Genomic DNA, 21,425 nt, shown 5'->3' on the forward strand with positions numbered 1-21,425 from the left:
TGTTATTGATATTCGGTCATTTTGGTCTACCTTTTTTCGACTTTTCAATAAAATCTGTAATCTGGTTGCTTTTATAAATTTTCATTTTTCGCAAAAGGTTAAGAGTAGGTCTCATGTGAGATCCGTCTCACGGATATCAATCTGTGAGACGGGTCAATCCTACTCATATTCACCACAAAAAGTAGTATTTTTATCATAAAAAGCAATATTATTTCATAGATTACTCAAATAAAGATTCGTCTCACAAAATTTGACTCGTGAGATCGTCTCATATAAGTTTTTGCCAAAGGTTAAAGCTTCCGTAATCAGATTTTTAATTTTTTTTTTATAAAAATAATCAGATATTTGTTTTGAGGAAAAGAAAAGAATCAGATGTTAATATAGAAAATAGTAAAAAAATTTAAAATAAAAAAATTAAGTCGAATTGACAATTTTGATACACCTCTCGAGACAAGTTTTGCCAAACCTCAGGGGTAATTACGTCATTTGAGTCAAGAGTCTCAGAATTCGAGAGAACCGGAAAGTAGATGACAGTACTTGTTACTTTGGCTTTTGCATCGTTGATCACCATAATTTCATCCAAAAAGGAAAAAAATCCGCATCAACCACTCGGATTTCAAACCCTGAAAATTGTAGAAATTCATTAAATGGAGGAAAATCTGAGTAGATGCTTTGCATGCAAGAAATTTTGTAAAGGATCCCTATTTTACTCAACCCCTTTATATATCATCACCATTTTGGCTGTGTCGAGTTTGCATTTTCTTAAATTAATTAATCTAAGGTGTGTTTTACATTTCATTTAGTGTTTTGAAGATGGGTTTTTGTGGGGATGCTGCTGTTTGGTGGAATTCTTGAATTTTACTTTGATTCTCAAGTCTCATCCTTTTTTTCTTGATTAAACAGGTGAACAGGCAAATGGCTTCTACTCGTGTTTCAGTGAAAAAGCTTGCCAAAGAAATGCTGGGTGTCGGGAAGAAGCTCCAAGCGTTACCATCCGCCATCGATGAACTACTCATGCTCCTTGAGGTAAAGAGTTCAAATGCAGGGTGGACTGAAAATTCAATGATGGGGTGACCTAGTGATTTAAGTGGGCTAAACTTCCAATTTCTGAAAACTAATGTTTCCAATTTGAAGATTTATATGTTTCGGTGTGGTACCTTAGCTTGCACCATCTAATCCTCCACACTGGGCTAAACCATCCTTTTGCATTGGTCATTTATGTGTTTCTTTGAGTTTTGATCTGTATACGCGGGTTCAAAGATTCCTTTTTTATTCATTTCACAGGGACCGACTGCTTTGAATGTCTATTTCTTGAAGAGAGTTATAAAAATTTTATGAACTCCAACTGTTGATGTAAATGATTTTTGCTTGTTTGAACATCTTTGTTGTTGAATATCTAGAACTTATAGGGAAAAAATATTTTCTGAAATTTGATGGGTTTGAGTCATTGGACAGCCTTATACAAATATAAGCATGTTTGACAGGGTCATCCATTTCATATAACTCTAAGGCGGTTTTGTTCGTCTTTCATAGAACAAGAATATGGGTGAACCTAATTTGATCTTCTGAGCATAAAGTAGTGGAGCATCTCCTTCTCAGTCGTAAATGGTGATCCATCAAAGGCTCATTAATTTTCATTTTTATGCTGCATTGATAAAGTCATTACACCAATCTGCACCATGTGCATGTGGAAACTGGAAATTTCCATGCGAAGCCTTTGATTGTTTGATGATTGCTTCATTCATTTTCCTCTTATTTGCTGCTTTACATTTTCCAGTGCTAAATCATTTTGCGCAGCGTGTGTGCTGCTCACATTAAAATTGGACAATTTTGGTGGATGAAAATGCTCTTCTTTATTAAGATTTCCTACAACAATTTGATTAGTAACAAATGGTTTTTCTCCATCCCTCTCCTATTCACTCGCAGTATTTTGCAACTGGTGAATAAAGGTTTATCATTTGATTTTTCCTTCAGAAAGCCGAGAGCATTTTGACTAAGGTGGATCAACAGCCTCCTGCAGCTATAGAGGTGGCACTTGTTCCATTGATGGAGATGTTGATCACTGATGAAATTTTGCATCACGCTGATGTCAATATCCAAATTGCAGTCGCATGTTGTTTCACGGAGCTAACAAGAATAAGCGCTCCTGAGTATACTTATAAAGATCCTTACATGAAGGTATGTAAATACATCCACTTATTCTCCGCCATCCACTTCTACTCGTTATTCCTCCTCCAAAAAACGCTATTTATGTATCCTTACCTAATGTGTTCGATTAATGGTGTCAGGAACTTTTTCAATTATGCGTCATTGTATTGAAGCATTTGTCCTCAGATTCTGGTCGCAATTATGACAGAGCTCTTCGTATGCTTGAAACTATTGCTAAACTGAAATCATCTGCAATTATTCTGGACATAGATGGCGATAAACTGATTGTTCAGATGTTCAAAATTTTCTTTAGTGCCATCAGGTAAGTCTGCAGATAGGTCTTGTTTATTTGCAGTATTCACTCGCTCTCAACTCAACTTAAAAAACCTTTCATTTTATTAACATTGTAATCAAACTATCGTGCTCTCACTTACAATCAGTTAACTTTTAAATGGATAATCATTACGTAATAACATATTTTTTCTGTCTATCTTTTTCAAAACAATTATTTTTTATTCCCCTATTTTTTATTCAATAATTACGCATCATTATTTAGTTGCACATCACGTCAGCTTTTCAAAATTTAAAACAAACAATAGTTCAAACATAGAAATTGTGAGTTGAATTTGTTTAGGGGAAACAAAAACCCAACCAAATGGCACCATAAATTCCAATATATCTGAGGATGCTTGAAATTTGCATATCTTAATCAAATGAGTGGCTCAGTTTCTTAAAATGCTTATTTGTTGTAAAAATTCTGTATTTGTAAAGATTAGTTGGCTAAGCTATGACATCAGTTTTTTCTTGGTATTTCTTATTAAACAATTGCTCAATTTTATGGAAGGCCCAACCATCCTCCTGATACCTTTCGATATATGGAAATGATCATTTCTCATGTGATACAAGAGAGTCACAAAATTCCATTTAAACTCCTGAGACCGATTTTGGACAGTGTCAAAATGGATCAAAAGGTGACGACGCTCTCCCTGATTTTAATGCAATTACAGTACACCCGAAGTTATTGTCATTCTTTTTCACCGATTATAAAATATACTGTTTCCTTCTTCAGAATATTTCACCAATATCCTGGGAGTTGGGGAATGCTGTCTTCAGAAACTGCTCGGGCAAACTCCAGCGTCCTCTTAAAAAAGCAGTGAGGGCAAAGAATCTGGATGTTGCTGAATATGCTGGTATAGTTATTTCTCTTTGCCAGGGAGCGCCCAGTGAAGAAAACATGGTTCGTTCCTACAACAAGTAAATCCGACTTCAATGGGGTGCTTTGTTCCTTTGCTTCTGCGTATGTGTACACGCACACACACACACATTCCATATGGCAGAGGACAGAAATTTGAATGACCTTTTAGATTCTGATAATCATTCAGCATGTTATACTAGCATGTGTTTGTCGAATGAAACGTACTCTACCTAGAATTCGTTTCAGCTCGAATGAAACGTACTCTACCTAGAATTCGTTTCAGCTCTTCTTCAAAAGCCTAAGGTGCTGTTTGCTCTCCGATTATAAGCTTTAGTAAAGTCCTGAACAATATTTGGAGCATATTTTGTTCATATATGACATAAATAATTGTTATGAGCCAGATTACATTGCGGAGATTGAAAACATCTTCTTGGTCTTTGTGATTTCCACAAGCATTGAAAGATTTTAACCTTTTGAGATCTGGTGGACCCACTCCAACTGAAAATATGTGGCACATCTTCTTGGTCTTTGTGATTTCCACAAGCATTGAAAGATGTTAACCTTTTGAGATCCGGTGGACCTACTCCACCTGCAAATATGTGGCATGAGCTCAATCTCCCATGGACATCCTTGTTGACCTATAACGGCTAGGTGAAGGAAATCCTACCAACCAAAGTGGTCGGCGAGAGAGTCCATTCATTGTATAAAATTGACAAGTATGGTTTTAGTTGAGAAGCCTGCGACCCCTAAGGGGGAAATCAAAATCTAAGGAGATATTAAGGAGATTTTGTTAAAAAATAATTAATATTCGCCACACAATACGAAATGCCACTTTCCCACTATGCACCAATACCCTGAAGAATGGGTCATATATGCTGGTCGGTACATGTGCTAAGCTGCAACACTTGTGCAAATAAGAGAGTTGAAGAGACGCTGCAAAAATAAAAAACCAGAAATGAATGCTAGGAAGTATAAATGGAGAATTGCACTTTGCCAAACCAACATGATGAGTAAAGATTTTTTAAAGGAAAATGTCCTTTCTTTGAAAAAACTTACTTTTGTCCCCAACAACTCAAAGTTAGGATTCAGCAAAAATTTTACCTTTCTTTCTTAATAACATTAAAGGACCCATAACATTGAAGGAAAACTAATTACCTTTTGTGCCTCATGAGATCACAGCTACAAATTCATCTCCGCATTGGATGCTGCAGTTGTTGGCTCCTTCGATTCCCATTTTGCAAATATTTGGAAGTAGTTAAGTTCACGAAAGGGCTTTCATCTTACAACTGAGCATGTTATAGACAATGAATGTTAAATGTTTTATGATTCAATTATCATAAAGTGGTGATGGTTTGGAGTGGACAACATGATAAATGGTTATTATCGACCATTTGTGTGTGTACTATCCTTTGAGATTACGTCATGTAAATCAATAGGCCTCTTATATTCTGTTTTAGACGAATGATGTGGCACTATCCTGACTACAACCTCAAAATCGGAAATGGCATCACAGAAGATTGTTATACCTAATGAGTTGACCTTGAGAGTGTTGGCCAAGTATGTGGTTTAATCATAAATTGGAGATATGCTTCATTATCTCCATAAATAATAAGACGTATAAACTATAATTTATAGATGGCCAAAGAATGTTTATGCATGTTGTGCCCTAGCTCTTGGAGGATCGATGATTATGATGTATGCATACTACTCATAACAATTGTCAATGTCTATGGGGTTAATTAATGTCAGATAGACTGTACAATACCACTAACTAGATCCTAAATATGTTAGTATCCAATTTTTTTTGGATCGGAAACGATATTTTATTAATAGAAGATCTTAATTACAAAAATTAGACTAGAGGTCCACACATGCTATAACAAGAACCAAGATCATATTAACATAATATTAGACTCCAATCCCTGTACAAATATGAGAATGGAAACATTGTCAACTCCACATTTTTCGTAACCCAACACTGAGCCTTAAATTTAATCTTGACCCACACTCTTCAACCGAGTCCTCTCGCTTGTCAAAAACCCTTCTCTCCAACGAACCAGACCAAAGTAGACAATGAGCCGCCACACCCCCAAAAAATTCTGCCCCTCCTTTCTAGATCACGACCAAAATCTTCTGCGAATAAATCCTAAATTGATCTCGGGAATACCCAAACTAGACCCAACACGTCCAATGCTTTGAACCAAAGAGAGCTCGTAAAAGGACAATGAAGAAGCAAGTGATCTTGGATCTCCACCTCTTGCCGGCATAACACACAACAATTTGGACAGAGAAACAATTAGGGAACTTTTCTTGCATCACCTTGTATGATGGTAATTTACCGAACACAACGGTCCACGAAAACACCTGAACTTTGGATGGAATTGACGTTTTCCAAATGGTTTGATCAAGATGAAAAAGAGGGAAAACTGTTTTTATCAGAGAAAAAAGACTCGAAGAAGGATCTAACGGAAAACCACCCTGAAGCTTGTGGAGTAAAAAACAATAATATGTTAGGGTAAAATATTTGTAATATAATCAAATACTAAGCTAAAATATTCTAAATAATCACTAAAATAGCATTCGTCTATTAATTTAGGCATTGTTTGGTGTTAATGATAAGTCATTTAATGATTACACATATTTTTTCATCCAACACTTCACTCAAGTTTTACAAATGACTAGAGTCATGCATCATCCGGTTATCCATATTTATTGATTTATCGTCCCTATATTATATATCACAGTGCTTTAGTACTTCTTGTGTTATAGTTAAACGGATGTTAGTCTTCACGAATCTTAACCGGTAGAAAAAAATTTCCCCACAAAATTGAGCCTAAGTCGAGCACCTCTTAGTCCTCAACTCAGGTATTGTCTTGGTCCGAATATTGTAGATCAACTGAGTACACGGCCTATAAAGTTTTGAACCTAGGGACAAAGATTATGTGGGAATCAAGGTTTTATCAAAGACATATTTAGCAACTTGGGTTGATGAAGGAATTAGGCATTCTCTTAGATTGTGAATATACACTATGATTAACCAACTTCCAAATGAACTTTAACCCTTTTTCATGTTACGACATAGAATTAAATAGCATAAAATGTGCAAACTTGATCTCCTAAAATTAAACGTCATTGTCGGACCACTCAACATGTGACGAAATAAAGGCTAGTGACAATTGTATATGTTGTATGGCCCAATTTTAGATATGTGAAACCACTTGAAGAGGCCATTCATTCCACTTGTGAATCACAAGTATTATCAATCATATTGATGGATAACATGGGGTAAGAAGGTATTTCTCCTAGATAAATGCATTGATTAATTATTTCACATTGTTCTAAAGAGAGAATGAAAATGATAGAAAATTGGAGAAGGGGAAAGATATTCTTAAATAGCAAAAATACTAGGATGATATATTTACTCAACATCGGAGGTTACAAATAGCGGTATACCTTGTGGGACCTTGCGGCCTCAAATCAAATGGAATAAGAATGACTTTATTGAAAGAAATACCAACTTCGTGTCTTGTAGCGTGAAGTGTTGAGCCCAAATAGAGATTCCTGTATTTGGGATCTTGACGGATTGCCACGCCATATTAATAAATAGAGTCGATGATGACGTGGGACAATTGCCTTCCTTCGTTCTTGATGAGGGGGCTTGTACTCACAAACTAGAACTGAAGGTGATCCGAATCACATTACACTACCAGAAGTGACCTGTTAGACAGATTTGACTGAAGTTGATCTACTTTGAATATTGAAGTTGTTCGTATTTCATGTTCTTCTTCTTATCCTTTGAAAATGCTCAATCAGTTACTTCCTGAGCTGCTGCTCACAAATTCCTAGCATGCCTAGTGTCCACTCATGTTTATCATTGGCATTGGTAATGTTATTATTGAAATATTGAGATACCCGACAACGGTTCCTTGTAAACCTGGTGATTTCTTATTGCTCAATTTTTTCTTCATTCAATTCAAATTCTTCATAATTCCCTGGTCATTTTTTTCTTCATCGTTCAATTCATGTGCGAAGAGTGCTGATGGAGGGGTCTTCGAAAAGAAGAAAGAGGGCATGATAGCTCAGCGGACTGATCTTGAAACCTCGTCTAGAAGGAAACTACTGAAAACGAAGGGTACTAAAAAAGGTTCTAACATCCAGAAGGAGAATGGTAAGAGGGGTGTTGCTGGATCTAGTGCTATTACAGTGAAGATAGATGAACAAACTGTTACTAAGACCAGTTCTGAAGGGAAAGATGAATCACCATTTATTGATCATGGGAATGAACAAATTAGAAGCGAGAGTATTCTCAAGAAACATGAATCAAGCAATGCAAAAAAGGTAATTACAATTGACATTTGATGGATCCTGCACCTGTAAGTTCCTTAATTTTCATGTCAGTAGCAGCTTCTCTTTCTCAAACTGAAAAATCTGATTCAAAGGAGAAATGGCTCCAAAAATGGAGAAAAAAACAAAGAAAAAAACAGTTACCTTTAACGGATAATTTAATTCTGGAACGGTTCTTAATTTCTCTACCGTAATATTGATATGGAATAAATGGTATATTTCGTAGCTGTGACATTGTTTGTATCTGATCTTGATGCCACACTTCTGGAAATTTTAATGTAGAGATTAATGTCCCATCTTGGTTCCGGGGAGGATTTGATTGATTTAAGGATCAAGGTTTGGTGGCCGAATGACAGAGAGTAAGCATTGAATATTAATGGATTTTTTCATATAATTATTCATGACAACATTTTATTTGTGTGCATGAACAATTTTTCATGTTACTATTCGTTGAGTTTTTCTAACGAAAAGTTCTATTTCGGCCATTGTTTGATGACAATAATGTATGGAATGCGTCATTTCTTGCATTTATCTCTTGGTGATGCAACTCCTTTGTATGTTGGACTACATGCGTATACAAAATCATAATGATGTATTAGGAAGTAGGAAGTTCTTATTCTTAATCATATAGATTTCATTAATGGCATGAACTATATACATGATTAAAATTCGGTCAATTAGTGTATCTTCGACAGTTTCTCTGAGAAAAATTACAGATTAGGATTGCTTTATGAGTTCAAAACACAATAATAGATTCTTCTGCACTGGAACCATCTGCTCTTTTCTCTAAATGTTCCAACTGTGTCTATCCTTCCTTTACTTCCAAGGGAATAGTGATGATGTTTTCCTACACCCTGGTAGGTGTTTGTTAAGTTTATTAAACTTCTGATGCACGTGGAAATGAATTTCAGGATAGTTCTCTGATGTGTTAATTCCATCAGATCAGTCTTTAAGTAGAGTAGTGTCAGATCAGAAGGGGAACATGTTTTGGTATGTGGGATGTATCTTCTTGTGAAAAATACACAAATGAGGTGCAAGAAAAGTTAGATTGTAAACTGGTTGGGGATCTGCCTCAGTAAAGATTCTAAATTTGACAACAAATTAAGTGATGATTTTAGGCGGAACAAGGATAATCCCTACAAAAGTTTAACCTCCACTTTCTCATAACCAACTTGCTTTCTCCAAGTATCATCTGTGTTTTCTATTTCAAACTCAGAAGATGGATTAGGCAAGTGAAAGATGGCTGATCATCTTGAAATTTTACATGTATATTCCAAATTATGCTTCTATTTGCTCATATTCAAGGTTCTGTTTATGCAGGTATTACCCAGGCACTATTGTATCTTTTGATCATGTAGCAAAGAAGCACAAGGTGGTTGGATACTTCCTTTCTTCCTGTTCTTTTTTTAAAAAAAATCATGAGTCTGTTTTGCGTTTGAGTGGGGATTATAAGCGATGACCATTTCCTGGGCCTACAAAGAAGTTAACTTTGTTTCAATGGACTTCTTCCTAATGTCCAGTAGTATACTCACTATTGCACAGATGCCAGTAGCTTTCATAGTTTCTGCGAGTTTATTGTTACATTTTCCCCTTCAGATTAGTCAGATGTTTTCTTGCAGATCATATATGATGATGGTGATGAGGAAATCTTGTTCATGGATGAAGAAACTTGGGAACCGTTGGATGACCACCAGATTCAAGTTAGAATCTCTGTTATTTATCAATTCATTATCAATTCTTTTATTTTAATCAACTGTTCTTGTATATACCTGTTTGGCTTACTTCTCTCTTTGCATGTGTTATATAAAACAGCACTCCAAGAAACATGACACTGATCCTCCTGCTGCTGCCAAAAAACCTGTTATGTAAGTTTATTTTTAAATCAATATGTAAATTTTCATTCCTCTGTCGAATCTTTGAGGTTGCCTGGTTGCTGTTAAACTATGTTAACATCCTTTATTAATTAAATTTATGATTATACAATTTTGCATTTTTCAGATTTTTTAAAATTGCTGAATTCCTGCGAAAGTAAAACTGGAAAAAAAAGGGTGGATAAACTCGTCGTATAATCATATTCTTATTAAAACATTTAAATTTTTTTATCTCTGTAATCAAGCTACGATTATGTTGAGGAGGTGTTTGAAAGGAAATTTTCCATGAACTGGAGCAGGTCCAAAAAAAAGAAAGGAAAATCTAATCCAGGTCCATCCAAGAAACATAAAGGTTCCTCGGCATCTGAAAGGTGAGTCATCCTTCCTCATTTCAAAAAACCTCAATTTGATTTGAGTATGCACATTTGTAATTTTTTAAATGTTTTAAATTTTGTAAATGTTCTATAATGCACGGCATCCAATATGATGTTCAGTAAGTTTTATGGTTTCAGTGCAAAAGCTGAAAACGGTGGCGGCATCAAATCTGGAGAGGTTTCAGTTCCTATCGCTGGTGCTAAAGATAAACTAGATGCTGAGATGTCCGAGATGAACAGCCCTAAAAAGAATGATGAAAAGATAGAAACTCTTACAACTGAAACGCAACCAAGTGATGGCGCCACCTCGGACGTGGCGAAAGATTAACCCTCATTAACGTTTTCATTTCATCTTGGGATATAACTTATTTACATTCATTCATCGTTTCAAGAAAGAACTAGACTCCTTGTCGCCTGCTGTTTTATTTAGCTTAAGATACTATCGCTTGATGTTTTCTTGCTACAGTACTTTGAAAGGAAGAAAAACGTTGGGGATGTTTTGATGACTTAATTGCTTCCTTTGCATTTTGGATATATATTTAGTTGGTTTTCTAAGAAAAATCGTGGTGTTTAATTCACCGGTAGCTGGGATATGAGTTTATTGTTATTATTGTTCTTCTCATTATTCTAACATCAATGGTGACCGAGGAGCAGTTTCATCCCTTGAAAGCGCAGACAACTTTCTGTTTTAATATTATTGTATATCACTACTTACCTTTCATTTTTTGACATGGATCGAATGATTTGTTATCGTTAGAAAGTCAATACTCGAACCCAGACTTGAATTCAACTGATGCTTCAGAAAATTAAATGGGCTCGGCCTCAGGTATTAGGGTATCCGCAGTCCGTTCGAATTAATCCATGTTAATAACTCTCCATCTCATCAAAAAGTATGGGGTCCACGAGCCACATATTCATTACATTAACGCTTTCCCATTATTAACACAAACCCACATTCATTTAATATCAACTTTCATTATTTATGGATCTCACTGTCCAATTACTCATTTTTTTTTATTTTACAACAAATATTACTAAAAATAAATAGTATTATTATTTAAAAATAACTTAATTCCAATATTCATTAAAATATTATTAAGAAATGAAAAAAATGTTGGACTCTTTTATTTAAAATAATATATAACACAATTTTTTTTAAAAAAAACACAAAATACATTGAAAACGAATTACGATAATTGAAAAGAGAATTACATCAATCGAAAATTACAGTATTCCATTTCTCTCTAATTTGATCACATAGATGTTCATGAACTATAAGCTGCTCCGGCGTCAATTGTGAAGTGTCTTTCGAAAGGATTTCGTATTCCTTAAGCAAATATTTGCTCTTTTTAGCTTCAGATTTGTTCAAAGCCGCTTTTGCTTTCATCTCCTCTATTGCAAGTTCTTTTTGTTTCCATTCAGATTCGTTCTTCTTTATATCTGTATACTGAGTAAAACTTTCGAACATACTGTCGTATCTTGTTGTCAAATCCTCCATCGATGATTTTGCTTTGTTTTTACCTTTTCTTTTTGCGGCTTTTTGACCAATTGGACGAATCTCTTCTTCATTTATATCTAAATCAATACTCGCATCTCTGTTCGATGAGGTGTTGCTAGCCCCCGACTCTGTGATTCTCGCTTTCTTTGTACCAACCAAGTGATCATCGGACTGTGGAGCGAACAGTGGACGTGTTTTCATGATTTTCCACACATGCTCCAGATTAAATGCAACTCCATTATTTTCATCACGATATTTTTCATATGCAAACCGCAATATGTCTTCATCACTATGGTCGCTTCGATAAGTATTGTAAACACTATTATAATTTGCGTTGTAGCGATTTACCTTTTTTTGGACGGTATTGTTCCAATGAGATCGAATCACGTTTAAAGCTCTCCGAGATGAACCAGCGGGACGATTGTCATTGTAGTAGTCCGCAACACGTCTCCAGAAATCATTCCCCTTCTGATCATTGCCGATGACTGGGTCATCACTCATTGTGACATACGATCTCGCTAGTAAGCTCGTCTTCCTCCTTTTTCCATATTATTCGCTTCTTCGTAACCTCAACATCTACATCAGCATTTTGCACATTTTCGATATCAACTCGCGTTTCACGGTCGGATAACTGAGTGTCTGGGACAAACGTAGGAGTTGGCGGTTCGTTTTCGATTGACATATTGGTGGATTGTGGATTATATAATCCATAAAAATAAGGCGGCATGAAATCTGGGTTGCCTATACTTTGCCAATATTCAGGTGTAGGCGGTGGATACGGAGCTCGGGAGGTGTAATTTGGATGATTCGAAGGATTTTCATAACCTTGGAAATTTGAAACAAACGGCCAATTTGGAAATTGTGGTGGATATTGTGTAGAAGAAACAAATCGAGGTCGATTTTGTGAGTTCTGACTATTGTCACCCATTGGGCTTAAAGATATGCTTCAACAAAGAAATGATGAAATTAATAAATGTTGTAGGATGAATTTGTAGAAATTGATTAGTATATATAGTGAATAAATTTTAGTAAATAGCATATGTAGTATTTAATTTTGAAAATAGCCAAGAGCCGTTGGTGATAATTAGCGACAGTTTGCGACGGTTTACGAAAAACCGTCGTAAATTTCGAAATAAAATTTCTTGGCTGCCATGTCAGCCAAGATTATTAACACATACACCCACATTGGTGCATGAACATTAATGGGTGTTATTAACACCCATTAACTCACCAATGTGGGTGCCCTTAGTAACGATTGTTTTTTAACCATTAAACAATCTAAGTAGAACAAATCTTTGTTGTGGAATGGGTGTGAGAATGTCAAGTAGTTTTTTATTCGTAGGATAAATTGACCACATTCATGTTTATAATAAAATGTAATATATTTAACATAAATATTTTTTAATAATAAAATGTAATATATTTGACATAAAAATAATATTTTTTTTGATAAGTGACATATTCCTCATAAAATTTTCATCGAGTTCTTAGAATTTTGTGATTGGGTCAAATTTCCACGCCAATTTAATGGCATGCACGTGCAAGTGTTAGACGTCAATGTGAACACACTCGGTGCTAATATTCACGTTTCGGCTGCCATTTATTTCTTCCATGTTTTAAATGCAATATTACTTGCGTGATTTACTCATATTAAACGAAATCCAGATACCGTGTTTAACATGATTAATGATCGGATCTTCATCATATCCGTTGAATAACAGTGCAGCAAATTTTATTTAGTTTTGTTCACATATATCCGTAATCTGGATTATTTTAATATTACGTTCCAAGTGGATACGAAGACTGTCCACCTGGCCATGAGGGAAAATGCGATGACAATACGGAGTTTGGAGGCATCATGGAAAGTTGTAGAGACATAGTAGCTTCTAAATCAGGATTCTCGCTTCATTTTGTCTGTAGACAAGCAAACGAGATTGCACATGTGTTAGCTAAACATTCTCGCTTTTATGATAGTCTTTTTGTGTGGATAGAGATACCAACATGGCTTGGTGATATCATGAACATATAATTTGCTAATTCTTCTAATGAATGAAAGTCTTTTATCTCGTAAAAAAAAAACTCTATATCATTTAATATAGAAGAAGAGTAGTAATTACAACCTAATAATATATAAATCTATGTAATATTTAATTGTACGTAGCCTATTATATCTATTTCATCAGCTCTGGTTATCACTTCATCCCTCCTTAAATCTTAATTATTATTTTGCGTATAAATTATTATAAAATGAAAACGTATTTTTCCTTCTACTCCCCGACTCATACTATTGAAATCCTCACGGAGAAAGAAACAAAGAATAAAAAAAGACTCTACACCTTTACTAATTCCACGTTGAAAATTTGACGATTTAACTTGCCAAGCACTAAAAACACGACTAATCGGCAGGCATGACAGAGATGTTGATTTTGTACCAATTAATTTTTTTAGCTTCTGAAATTTTTCGAAATTTAATTGTGATAAATTATGTGCAATACCATTCATGTGCTTCTCTCTTTTTTAGCCAACCATATATAAATTACACGAGAATCTGAAGTCGTACTCTTCGATTTGCACTATATAAACCCTTGATTTAATGCAGTTAGTCGGATTAAACTACACTGAGCAAACATGTGCAACATCTTCGTCAGAAAAGATATTGATGGAGAGAATCAAAACCATATAGCCACTGGTCAAACGCTCATCTATTCTATATATATAGATGAGTAGAGCATTTATCTTACTAACAAACAAGTTTTCAAATGCATCGATGTTTACATTTTAAAGTAGACCTATGGAAATTATTTAGTCAGTCTTCCTAATTGGGAATAGCGACGGGCTATGGAAGATGACTTCGATAAACTAAAATAATAATGTAATAAATAAGTGAAGACGTGTCAAATTCGTACTCCTAGAAAAAATATAATATATGCATGCATGGGCAAATGGGACAGATATATAGGGACAACTTCCATATTCAAACTAGGTGGAAAGGGTCTAATTGACCAATAAAATCAACAGAAGCCAATTACTTTATCAAAAAGAATATTGTGGTGTCAATTTTTTGTATCCTTATTTTCAATTTTTAAATTAAATATATCAGAAAGATGGTTCAGTTCTTTTTTATGGATAAAATTTTGTCCGACATTTATTTTAGTAGCTTCACAAATAAACCATTCGTCTGTTGCTGCTTCGTTTTTTTCCTTAGAAAAAGAATAACGATTATATAAATATAAATATATATTAAACCTACAAATTCCGACAAAAATAATTTACTTTATTTGCATAATTAAAGTGAAATTTTAATTTTAGTTTCTCTTCCATTTGATAAGTATTTGCTTTCCTGGTATATTAATTTTACAAAAAAAAGATAAATTAAATTTATAACAACAGCAACTTCAAAGAATTTCAGACGACAAAGTTGAAAACATCAAATTTGTTCTTGACAAAGAATCTATATAGTTTACTTCTTAGTTATCTGCTTATTTTACATTTGGAAAAAAGCGGCACATATTCTATAATCCAATGAAAATTATAACACAAGAAATATCAAAAAATATTTCATTCTAAAATTTTAGGGCAAAAACTTGTGTGAGACGGTTTACAGATCGTATTTTGTGAGACAGATCTTTTATTTGGGTCATCCATGAAAAAATATTACTTTTTATGCTAAGAGTATTAATTTTTATTGTGAATATCGGTAGGGTTGACCCGTCTCACATATAAAGATTCGTGAAACCGTCTCACAATATTTATATATTTTGTGAAACCGTCTCACATATAAAGATTTGTGAAATCGTCACACCCGTAACACACACAGATGTTACTGCTTAACTAATTTATATATTTTTTAGATGAAAGGAAAATATTCAATGAATATGGACGTAGAGTTAACCGATTTGCACTCGGTTGTTCAACGAACACGACATCCATCATCTAGTTGTAATTGATTTAGTCTTGGGCCATGCCAAAAGTCTTTTTTCTAAGTTTACTTAATCCGACATTTTTGACAAATTCATTAAATAATATATTTTTATTTATACTTTGGATATAACAATTATCTCAAAAACTTGTGTGAGACGGTTTCACGGATCGTATTTGTGAGACGGATCTCTTATTTGGGTCATCCATGAAAAAATATTACTTTTTATGCTAAGAGTATTACTTTTTATTGTGAATATCGGTATGATTGACTAATCTCACATATTAAGATCCGTGAGACTGTCTCATATTCTTATCTATATTTATGTAAAAAAATTAAAATTCAAGATTTTCTAAGTAGGCGATATTTCATTGATAATCTAAAAAATTTAATTGGCATGAAATGATAAAGAAAGAGGAGAAAAACAGTACTCCCGCTTCCCCTTTTTTTGATATATATATTCCAAGTTTTCACGAGGACATAAGAAATATTAAATGTCGGTCGACAGTATTAATTGGGAATTGTATTTCTTGTATATTTATATTTATGGTTCTTTGGTAATTTATGTTTTCAAATTGTAGTTTTAGTATTTTATCTATAATTTTTCCGACGTGATATTGGTGTGGTGCCGACATATTGCTAACGTGTGCAGTGTTACATCACCATTAAATATGAAAAATGAATAAATTATAAAAAAAATGAAATATATATAATTAATGCTGAAATTTGAAAATATAGGTTATTAAAAAAGTAAAAAAAGATAAAATGTATCAGAGTTAAAATACAGTTTTCCCGTATTATTTTGTAAGAATTCGTGTGAAGTATACGAAAAAGACTTGGTCGTAGACATGTAGGCTATGCGAATGGAAAAAAAAATTGCTACTTCAAATCACGTGCACCTCTACTTGCGGTATCCAACTTCTAAGAACAAGTAGTTGGATTGAAAATTCAATTTAGAAACTCTGCGGAAAAATTATATATATCAGATCGGTCATAATTTCATAGATTATGTTATAAAGTTAAATTAGCGATTCGTAAATGCACGCAGGTAAAATTATATCGTTACCTTTTGCGACGATTTTGCGTAAGCAAAAACATATGCGACGCTCTTCAACTTTTACAAAAATTTTATGCTCAATTCTAAATTGCTTATCTATTTTCTATTTTTCCTAGCATCAGCCTGCAACCGTTATATTTAGTGTATTCTAGATAAACCCAAAGAGACAACACAATAGCTTGCGAACCATACTGACAAACTCTTTATGACAGGCTCAAAACTGTCATGGCATAGAGATATCGAACATCTGACTTCTTTGATAGAATATCACTATATCCTAACATCCAACCTACTATTGGGACGTTGTCCGTTTTCTATTATCCATATTGGAACAAGAATCTAATCAAAATATAACATTTATAAAGACTTGAAATGTATAATGAAAAATCATCGGGACAACAAATTAGCGAATCTTTATGTGACTTCACAACAAAGTTTAGTAATTCCATGATATAACTCCAACTCCTCTATATTATGTCATTAAATAAGATTTCGTAGTGGAAAATGCGAAAACAAACGTGACGGGACAGCCAAGCAAAGCCAAAAAAAATAAGTCCCACTCCCACGGACAAAAATAAATTATTAATAAAAAAATTAGCGATAAATCAGTATAAAAACTAGTTCAAAGTGAAATATTAATTTAATTAGAGTATTATTATTTTATAGGTAAGGTTCGCACGTTGTTCCGTCCTAATTCGGTCAAAGGTGGGCGTGACTTTGACTTGTATGAAACAACTCCCAATATTTGAAACGTCTTCAATATCTTTTCTCCATCTAATAAATGCGAACTTGAAAATAAACTACTATTATTTCCTCAAATAAATAAACTAAATAAACTACTATATCTTTTAAAACGACTAGGCGAAGTTTTGTTTTGCTTTGTTTTTAAAATTCTTTTAGAAAATATTTCTCATTTTTAATGAATTTGACCTTCGAAAAGTGACGACTCCTGTTTATTTGGAGCAAGTTTAGATTTTGTTTTCCCCATGTTTTTGGGAAATTACCTTTTTCAAAAAATATACATCTGAAAAGATTATATTCATATTTAGGGAAAAACGAAAAACTAAACAAGAAAATAGAAAATGATCCTTCACTCTCACTCGGAATATGCTTCTTCTGGTGTCTGTTAGTAACTTAGTTTGGAAAATTAAACAAGTAAATAGCTTGCAAAATATGTTAGTCAGGTAAATAACATTATATTAGAGAACAAATTATGTATAACAAACTCTTCCCACGTTGATAGGGATATCATGAGCTACGAAACTTTTATGGAGAAGAAAAATTGTTGAAAAAATCGAAATTTAAATGTATTTCAAATTTTAAAATAACTCAAACACTTTAAAATTCTAAAAATACATTTATTTTGACATCATTAACTCAAGAAATGTTTTTTTTTCCCAATATATTTCACATTTTCTCTCTCTTAATACCTATTTATCTTTTTTTCATTTTTTTGCCCGAATCAGCCGACCTAATTCTTAACTTCTTGCTATATCCATGCTGTCATAAATTCGAGATAAATCCAATATACTTTTCATTCTCCGGCAATCCATCTTCCTTCCCAATCCCCACCTCTTTGTAACTTGTCGGTTCAAATGTATTTATTTAATTTTTCTACCCTCTCTCACTCTTCATCTATCTATACATATATGCACGCATGTACATATAATATTCTCTTCATTGTTTGACTATTGTGAGCAGCCAAAAGTTGCACTCTCGGATATATAGAACATATCAAAGATCTAGAAGAATTTAAATTGAGTTAAATTGTTTGGAATTCACCTTCTTGAATCTGGGGAAGATATGGAGTTCATTAGTCTTCTGAATAATTCATTGGATCTGAATTCAAAACCTCTTCGGCTCCTTGATGAAACTCCTGAAATGTTTACTATGGTAATCTTATTTACTTCTTTGTCGCAGCAAATTGAATGCAGACTGCAGTTCAACTTCAAGTTGTGTTTGTAATGAAAGTTTGGTGATTGCTTTTGTTTGTTCTGGATTTCAGAAACATGAAGTACTGGAAAGCAGTTTGAAATCGGGAGCAGGAGTAGGTGCGAAACAAGAGGTCAGTGCATCCACAAGAACACATATTAACATGCAAGACACACTGTAACAATTAAGTGATAGTAATTGTGTTCATATGGGATTATTATATATGAAAGAAATTTTTTGTCAGACATTTATCATCTGGAATTTGACTGAAAACTAAAATTATTGCATATAGGTAAACTTTGTTGTCTTGTGTAGATGTAAAAATTCTGGTTTAGCTTCTGAAAGTGTTCGAGTTCTTGAAAGTAATTACTGATAGAGAAAAAACGTGAACATGAGTGAAATATGTGTTTAGTTGTCGGCCCGTCTAATGAAAATACAAAATGCTACTAAATTAATTACATTTGAAATCGATGGAGCAAATCAGAGTTGTTGATATTTTCTGAGTCTTAACTATTGTTTCTGGTCAAACAGAGGGGTGCTTTGATAGAGGAACTGAATAGGGTGAGTGCTGAAAACAAGAAACTGACTGGATTATTGACGGTCATGTGCGAGAATTACAATGAATTACAAAACAGATTAAAGGAGTACAAGATCAAGAATCCGGAGTTGGATTTGATTTCAAGAAAGAGGAAGCCTGAAAGTGGTATCAACATCATTGAAGCAAACATTATTAACGGTTCTTCTGAAAGCAGCTCCAGCGATGAAGATTCGTGCAAGAAACAGAGAGAGGAAGAAGACAACAAAGGAAAGATACGGCGGACTTATGTTCGAACCGAAGCATCTGATGCGAGCCTCGTAAGTAGTAATGAATATAATCACCGTACCACAAATTCAAGACACACACACACACACACATGTTTATCAATTTGTTTTTTTGGCTTGTTTCTTGTATTCAAAGACTGTAAATTTCAACGGTTGCAGACAGTAAAAGATGGTTATCAGTGGAGGAAGTATGGACAGAAAGTGACTAGAGATAACCCTTCTCCGCGGGCTTACTTCAAGTGTTCTTATGCTCCAAGATGCCCAGTCAAAAAGAAGGTAATTCAACACAGTACCTATTCTCTATGAGCCAATGTGAATAAACATACATGATATATCACGGTGATTATGATAAATATATGATAATAACTCTAAGATTGTGATATATGTTTTATAGCTCTAAGATTGTGATAATAGCTCTAAGATTGTGATATAAAAAAAATATAGCTTTAGATATGAAAAAAGGTATGATCTAGCTGATAAATTTACAATTCATGCGTTTGAACTTCGCATGTTACGTATACAAATGTATCTAATATGCTTCCATCTTTGCCTTAATTAATAAAGGCTGATGCAGAAAAACAGTAGCTCTCATGTACAAGACTGATTTCCAAGGAACTAATTAACCTCTACTTTTACACACTCACAGGTTCAAAGAAGCATGGAAGATCAAGCGGTTCTAGTTGCAACTTATGAAGGGAAGCATAACCATCCTCAACCCTCGAAACTCGAGGCAAATTCTACCCCGAATAAGAGCGCGAAGCTTGGCAACATGCCATGTTCGACATCTCTTAGTTCATCCGGACCAGCGATCACGCTCGATCTCACCATACCAAAGACCAGTCATGATGAAACTACAAGGAGTAAGTCAAGAGACAAAATCGCTGCACCTGAACTCCAACACTCTTTGGTGGAACATATGGCTTCTACTCTAACCAGAGATCCCAATTTCAAAGCAGCTGTGGCAGCTGCCATCTCTGGAAAGTTTTTTCAGCTAAATACTCACACACAAAAGTGGTAGAAACTAGACTGTTTGCTTGTCGTTTGATTTGTTAAAATTAGAAATAGATTTGAGTTAGAGATTTACAGATGATGTCATGCACTCTCAATACTCGAAGCGTGGAATCAACAGGATTCTCAAATTTTACAAATTAAATTTTCAAGAACACCAAATCTTTGTATTATAAAATTATGATATAAACTAGAAATTTTAAATTGATGTGAAAGCAATCTAGTTATAATCAAAATAATTGAGAACATAAGACGCTTGCTTCTACTAGACAAGAAACAACTTTGTTTTGAACGAAAGTTTCCAGACCCGAAATTGGGTATGTATATGCAAATCAGAACTTACATAATTTTTTCTTAGTTGAAGAATTAGGCACAAAAATGCTCAAATCCCATGGAAAACTGATACCATTCCCACGAAAAAAGATGATCGTACATACCCATGCAAACCATGCATATGAACATAAATAATATAAGAATTGCGCATTTAAAAAATGACCCTTTATCTTTGTTGGGTATAGGTAATTGTTGAGTCTGGTCTCAATGCCCAAATATCACGTGGCCCCTTTTGCCATCCACTGGCCATGAATCTTCCCAGCACAAACAACACATTAATAGATGATAACGAAATTTATCAAGTACGTAATATTTAATGGTATAACTTCAATGTATTCTCATTTTGAATACCATATATAGTTAATCTCTTCTAATATAAAATGATTTATTTAAAATATATAATAGATAATATTATTAGTTTGCAGTTCTTAAATTTAAATTTTTTTCGTGAACCCCAATTTGAACTTACGGGGTCCAAACCAAAATTAGCGAAGTGTTAATTAAAATATTAGTTATGTAATCACTTTAAGTATTTTTAAAATTTTGTAAAGACTTTCAAAGGTGTGCCGAAGTTTTGTTAATTGTTTTTTTCGAAAATGCCGTCATCGAGCTATAAAAAAAATACGATCCTTTAAAAAAAACAAAACAAACAAAAAAAACAACTTCGTAAAAATAAAACTATACTAAAACTACTCAGGTGAATTAATTTTTTTTTAAAAAAAGAACTGTTTACATGTAACTTTATTTTATATAAATATTTACTGTAGGTAAAAAAAGTATTATAAATACAGACAATCCTACAGTGTATGTAAAAGACAAAATCTTTTTGACCCTCGAACTTTAAATTTAATTTTTTTATGAGTTAAAAGGACATTATCATTATTGATCTGTTCAATTAACCAAGACAAGTGATTTGCCGATGCC

General features: G+C 33.8%; 3 protein-coding genes across 4 annotated transcripts; 2 read left to right on the forward strand and 1 right to left on the reverse strand.

Annotated features, from left to right (window-relative positions):
- The first annotated feature begins 535 nt into the window (after positions 1–535).
- LOC140829256 (sister chromatid cohesion protein PDS5 homolog C-like) lies at positions 536–10,493 on the forward strand. Of its 2 annotated transcripts, XM_073192323.1 has the most exons (13): positions 538–781; positions 904–1,026; positions 1,975–2,178; positions 2,289–2,470; positions 2,993–3,119; positions 3,218–3,385; positions 7,376–7,681; positions 7,970–8,046; positions 9,008–9,059; positions 9,307–9,387; positions 9,500–9,552; positions 9,858–9,929; positions 10,071–10,493. In XM_073192323.1, the coding sequence occupies exons 2-13, from the start codon at positions 916–918 to the stop codon at positions 10,258–10,260; spliced, it is 1,623 nt and encodes a 540-aa protein (XP_073048424.1). In that variant the 5' UTR covers positions 538–781; positions 904–915; the 3' UTR covers positions 10,261–10,493. The 2 variants fall into 2 exon arrangements, with proteins under 2 accessions (XP_073048425.1, XP_073048424.1); XM_073192324.1 differs by lacking the exon at positions 7,376–7,681 and having other exon boundaries at positions 536–781.
- A 652-nt stretch (positions 10,494–11,145) lies between these two features.
- On the reverse strand, positions 11,146–12,358 carry LOC140830328 (uncharacterized). Its single transcript, XM_073193603.1, has 2 exons — positions 11,942–12,358; positions 11,146–11,898 (listed from the first exon to the last, which is right to left on the reverse strand). The coding sequence occupies exons 1-2, from the start codon at positions 12,356–12,358 to the stop codon at positions 11,146–11,148; spliced, it is 1,170 nt and encodes a 389-aa protein (XP_073049704.1).
- Positions 12,359–17,960: 5,602 nt separating this feature from the next.
- LOC140829259 (probable WRKY transcription factor 40) lies at positions 17,961–20,313 on the forward strand. The gene is made up of 5 exons (XM_073192326.1): positions 17,961–18,299; positions 18,412–18,471; positions 18,870–19,193; positions 19,320–19,436; positions 19,807–20,313. Exons 1-5 carry the CDS (start codon positions 18,210–18,212, stop codon positions 20,176–20,178), a joined length of 963 nt encoding a protein of 320 aa, XP_073048427.1. The 5' UTR covers positions 17,961–18,209; the 3' UTR covers positions 20,179–20,313.
- Positions 20,314–21,425: the final 1,112 nt, after the last annotated feature.

This window comes from Primulina eburnea, chromosome 4 (genome assembly GCF_022965805.1).
Source record: "Primulina eburnea isolate SZY01 chromosome 4, ASM2296580v1, whole genome shotgun sequence".
NCBI classification, from domain to species: domain Eukaryota; kingdom Viridiplantae; phylum Streptophyta; class Magnoliopsida; order Lamiales; family Gesneriaceae; genus Primulina; species Primulina eburnea.

Coding starts and splice junctions, on each gene's coding strand:
- LOC140829256 (XM_073192323.1), top strand. CDS start 916: ATGGCTTCTACTCGTGTTTCAGTGAAAAAGCTTGCCAAAGAAATGCTG. Junction 2,179..2,288: donor ATAAAGATCCTTACATGAAG/GTATGTAAATAC, acceptor TAATGGTGTCAG/GAACTTTTTCAATTATGCGT. Junction 2,471..2,992: donor ATTTTCTTTAGTGCCATCAG/GTAAGTCTGCAG, acceptor ATTTTATGGAAG/GCCCAACCATCCTCCTGATA.
- LOC140830328 (XM_073193603.1), bottom strand. CDS start 12,358: ATGGGTGACAATAGTCAGAACTCACAAAATCGACCTCGATTTGTTTCT. Junction 11,899..11,941: donor ACGAGCTTACTAGCGAGATC/GTATGTCACAAT, acceptor GGCAATGATCAG/AAGGGGAATGATTTCTGGAG.
- LOC140829259 (XM_073192326.1), top strand. CDS start 18,210: ATGGAGTTCATTAGTCTTCTGAATAATTCATTGGATCTGAATTCAAAA. Junction 18,300..18,411: donor CTCCTGAAATGTTTACTATG/GTAATCTTATTT, acceptor TCTGGATTTCAG/AAACATGAAGTACTGGAAAG. Junction 18,472..18,869: donor GAGTAGGTGCGAAACAAGAG/GTCAGTGCATCC, acceptor CTGGTCAAACAG/AGGGGTGCTTTGATAGAGGA.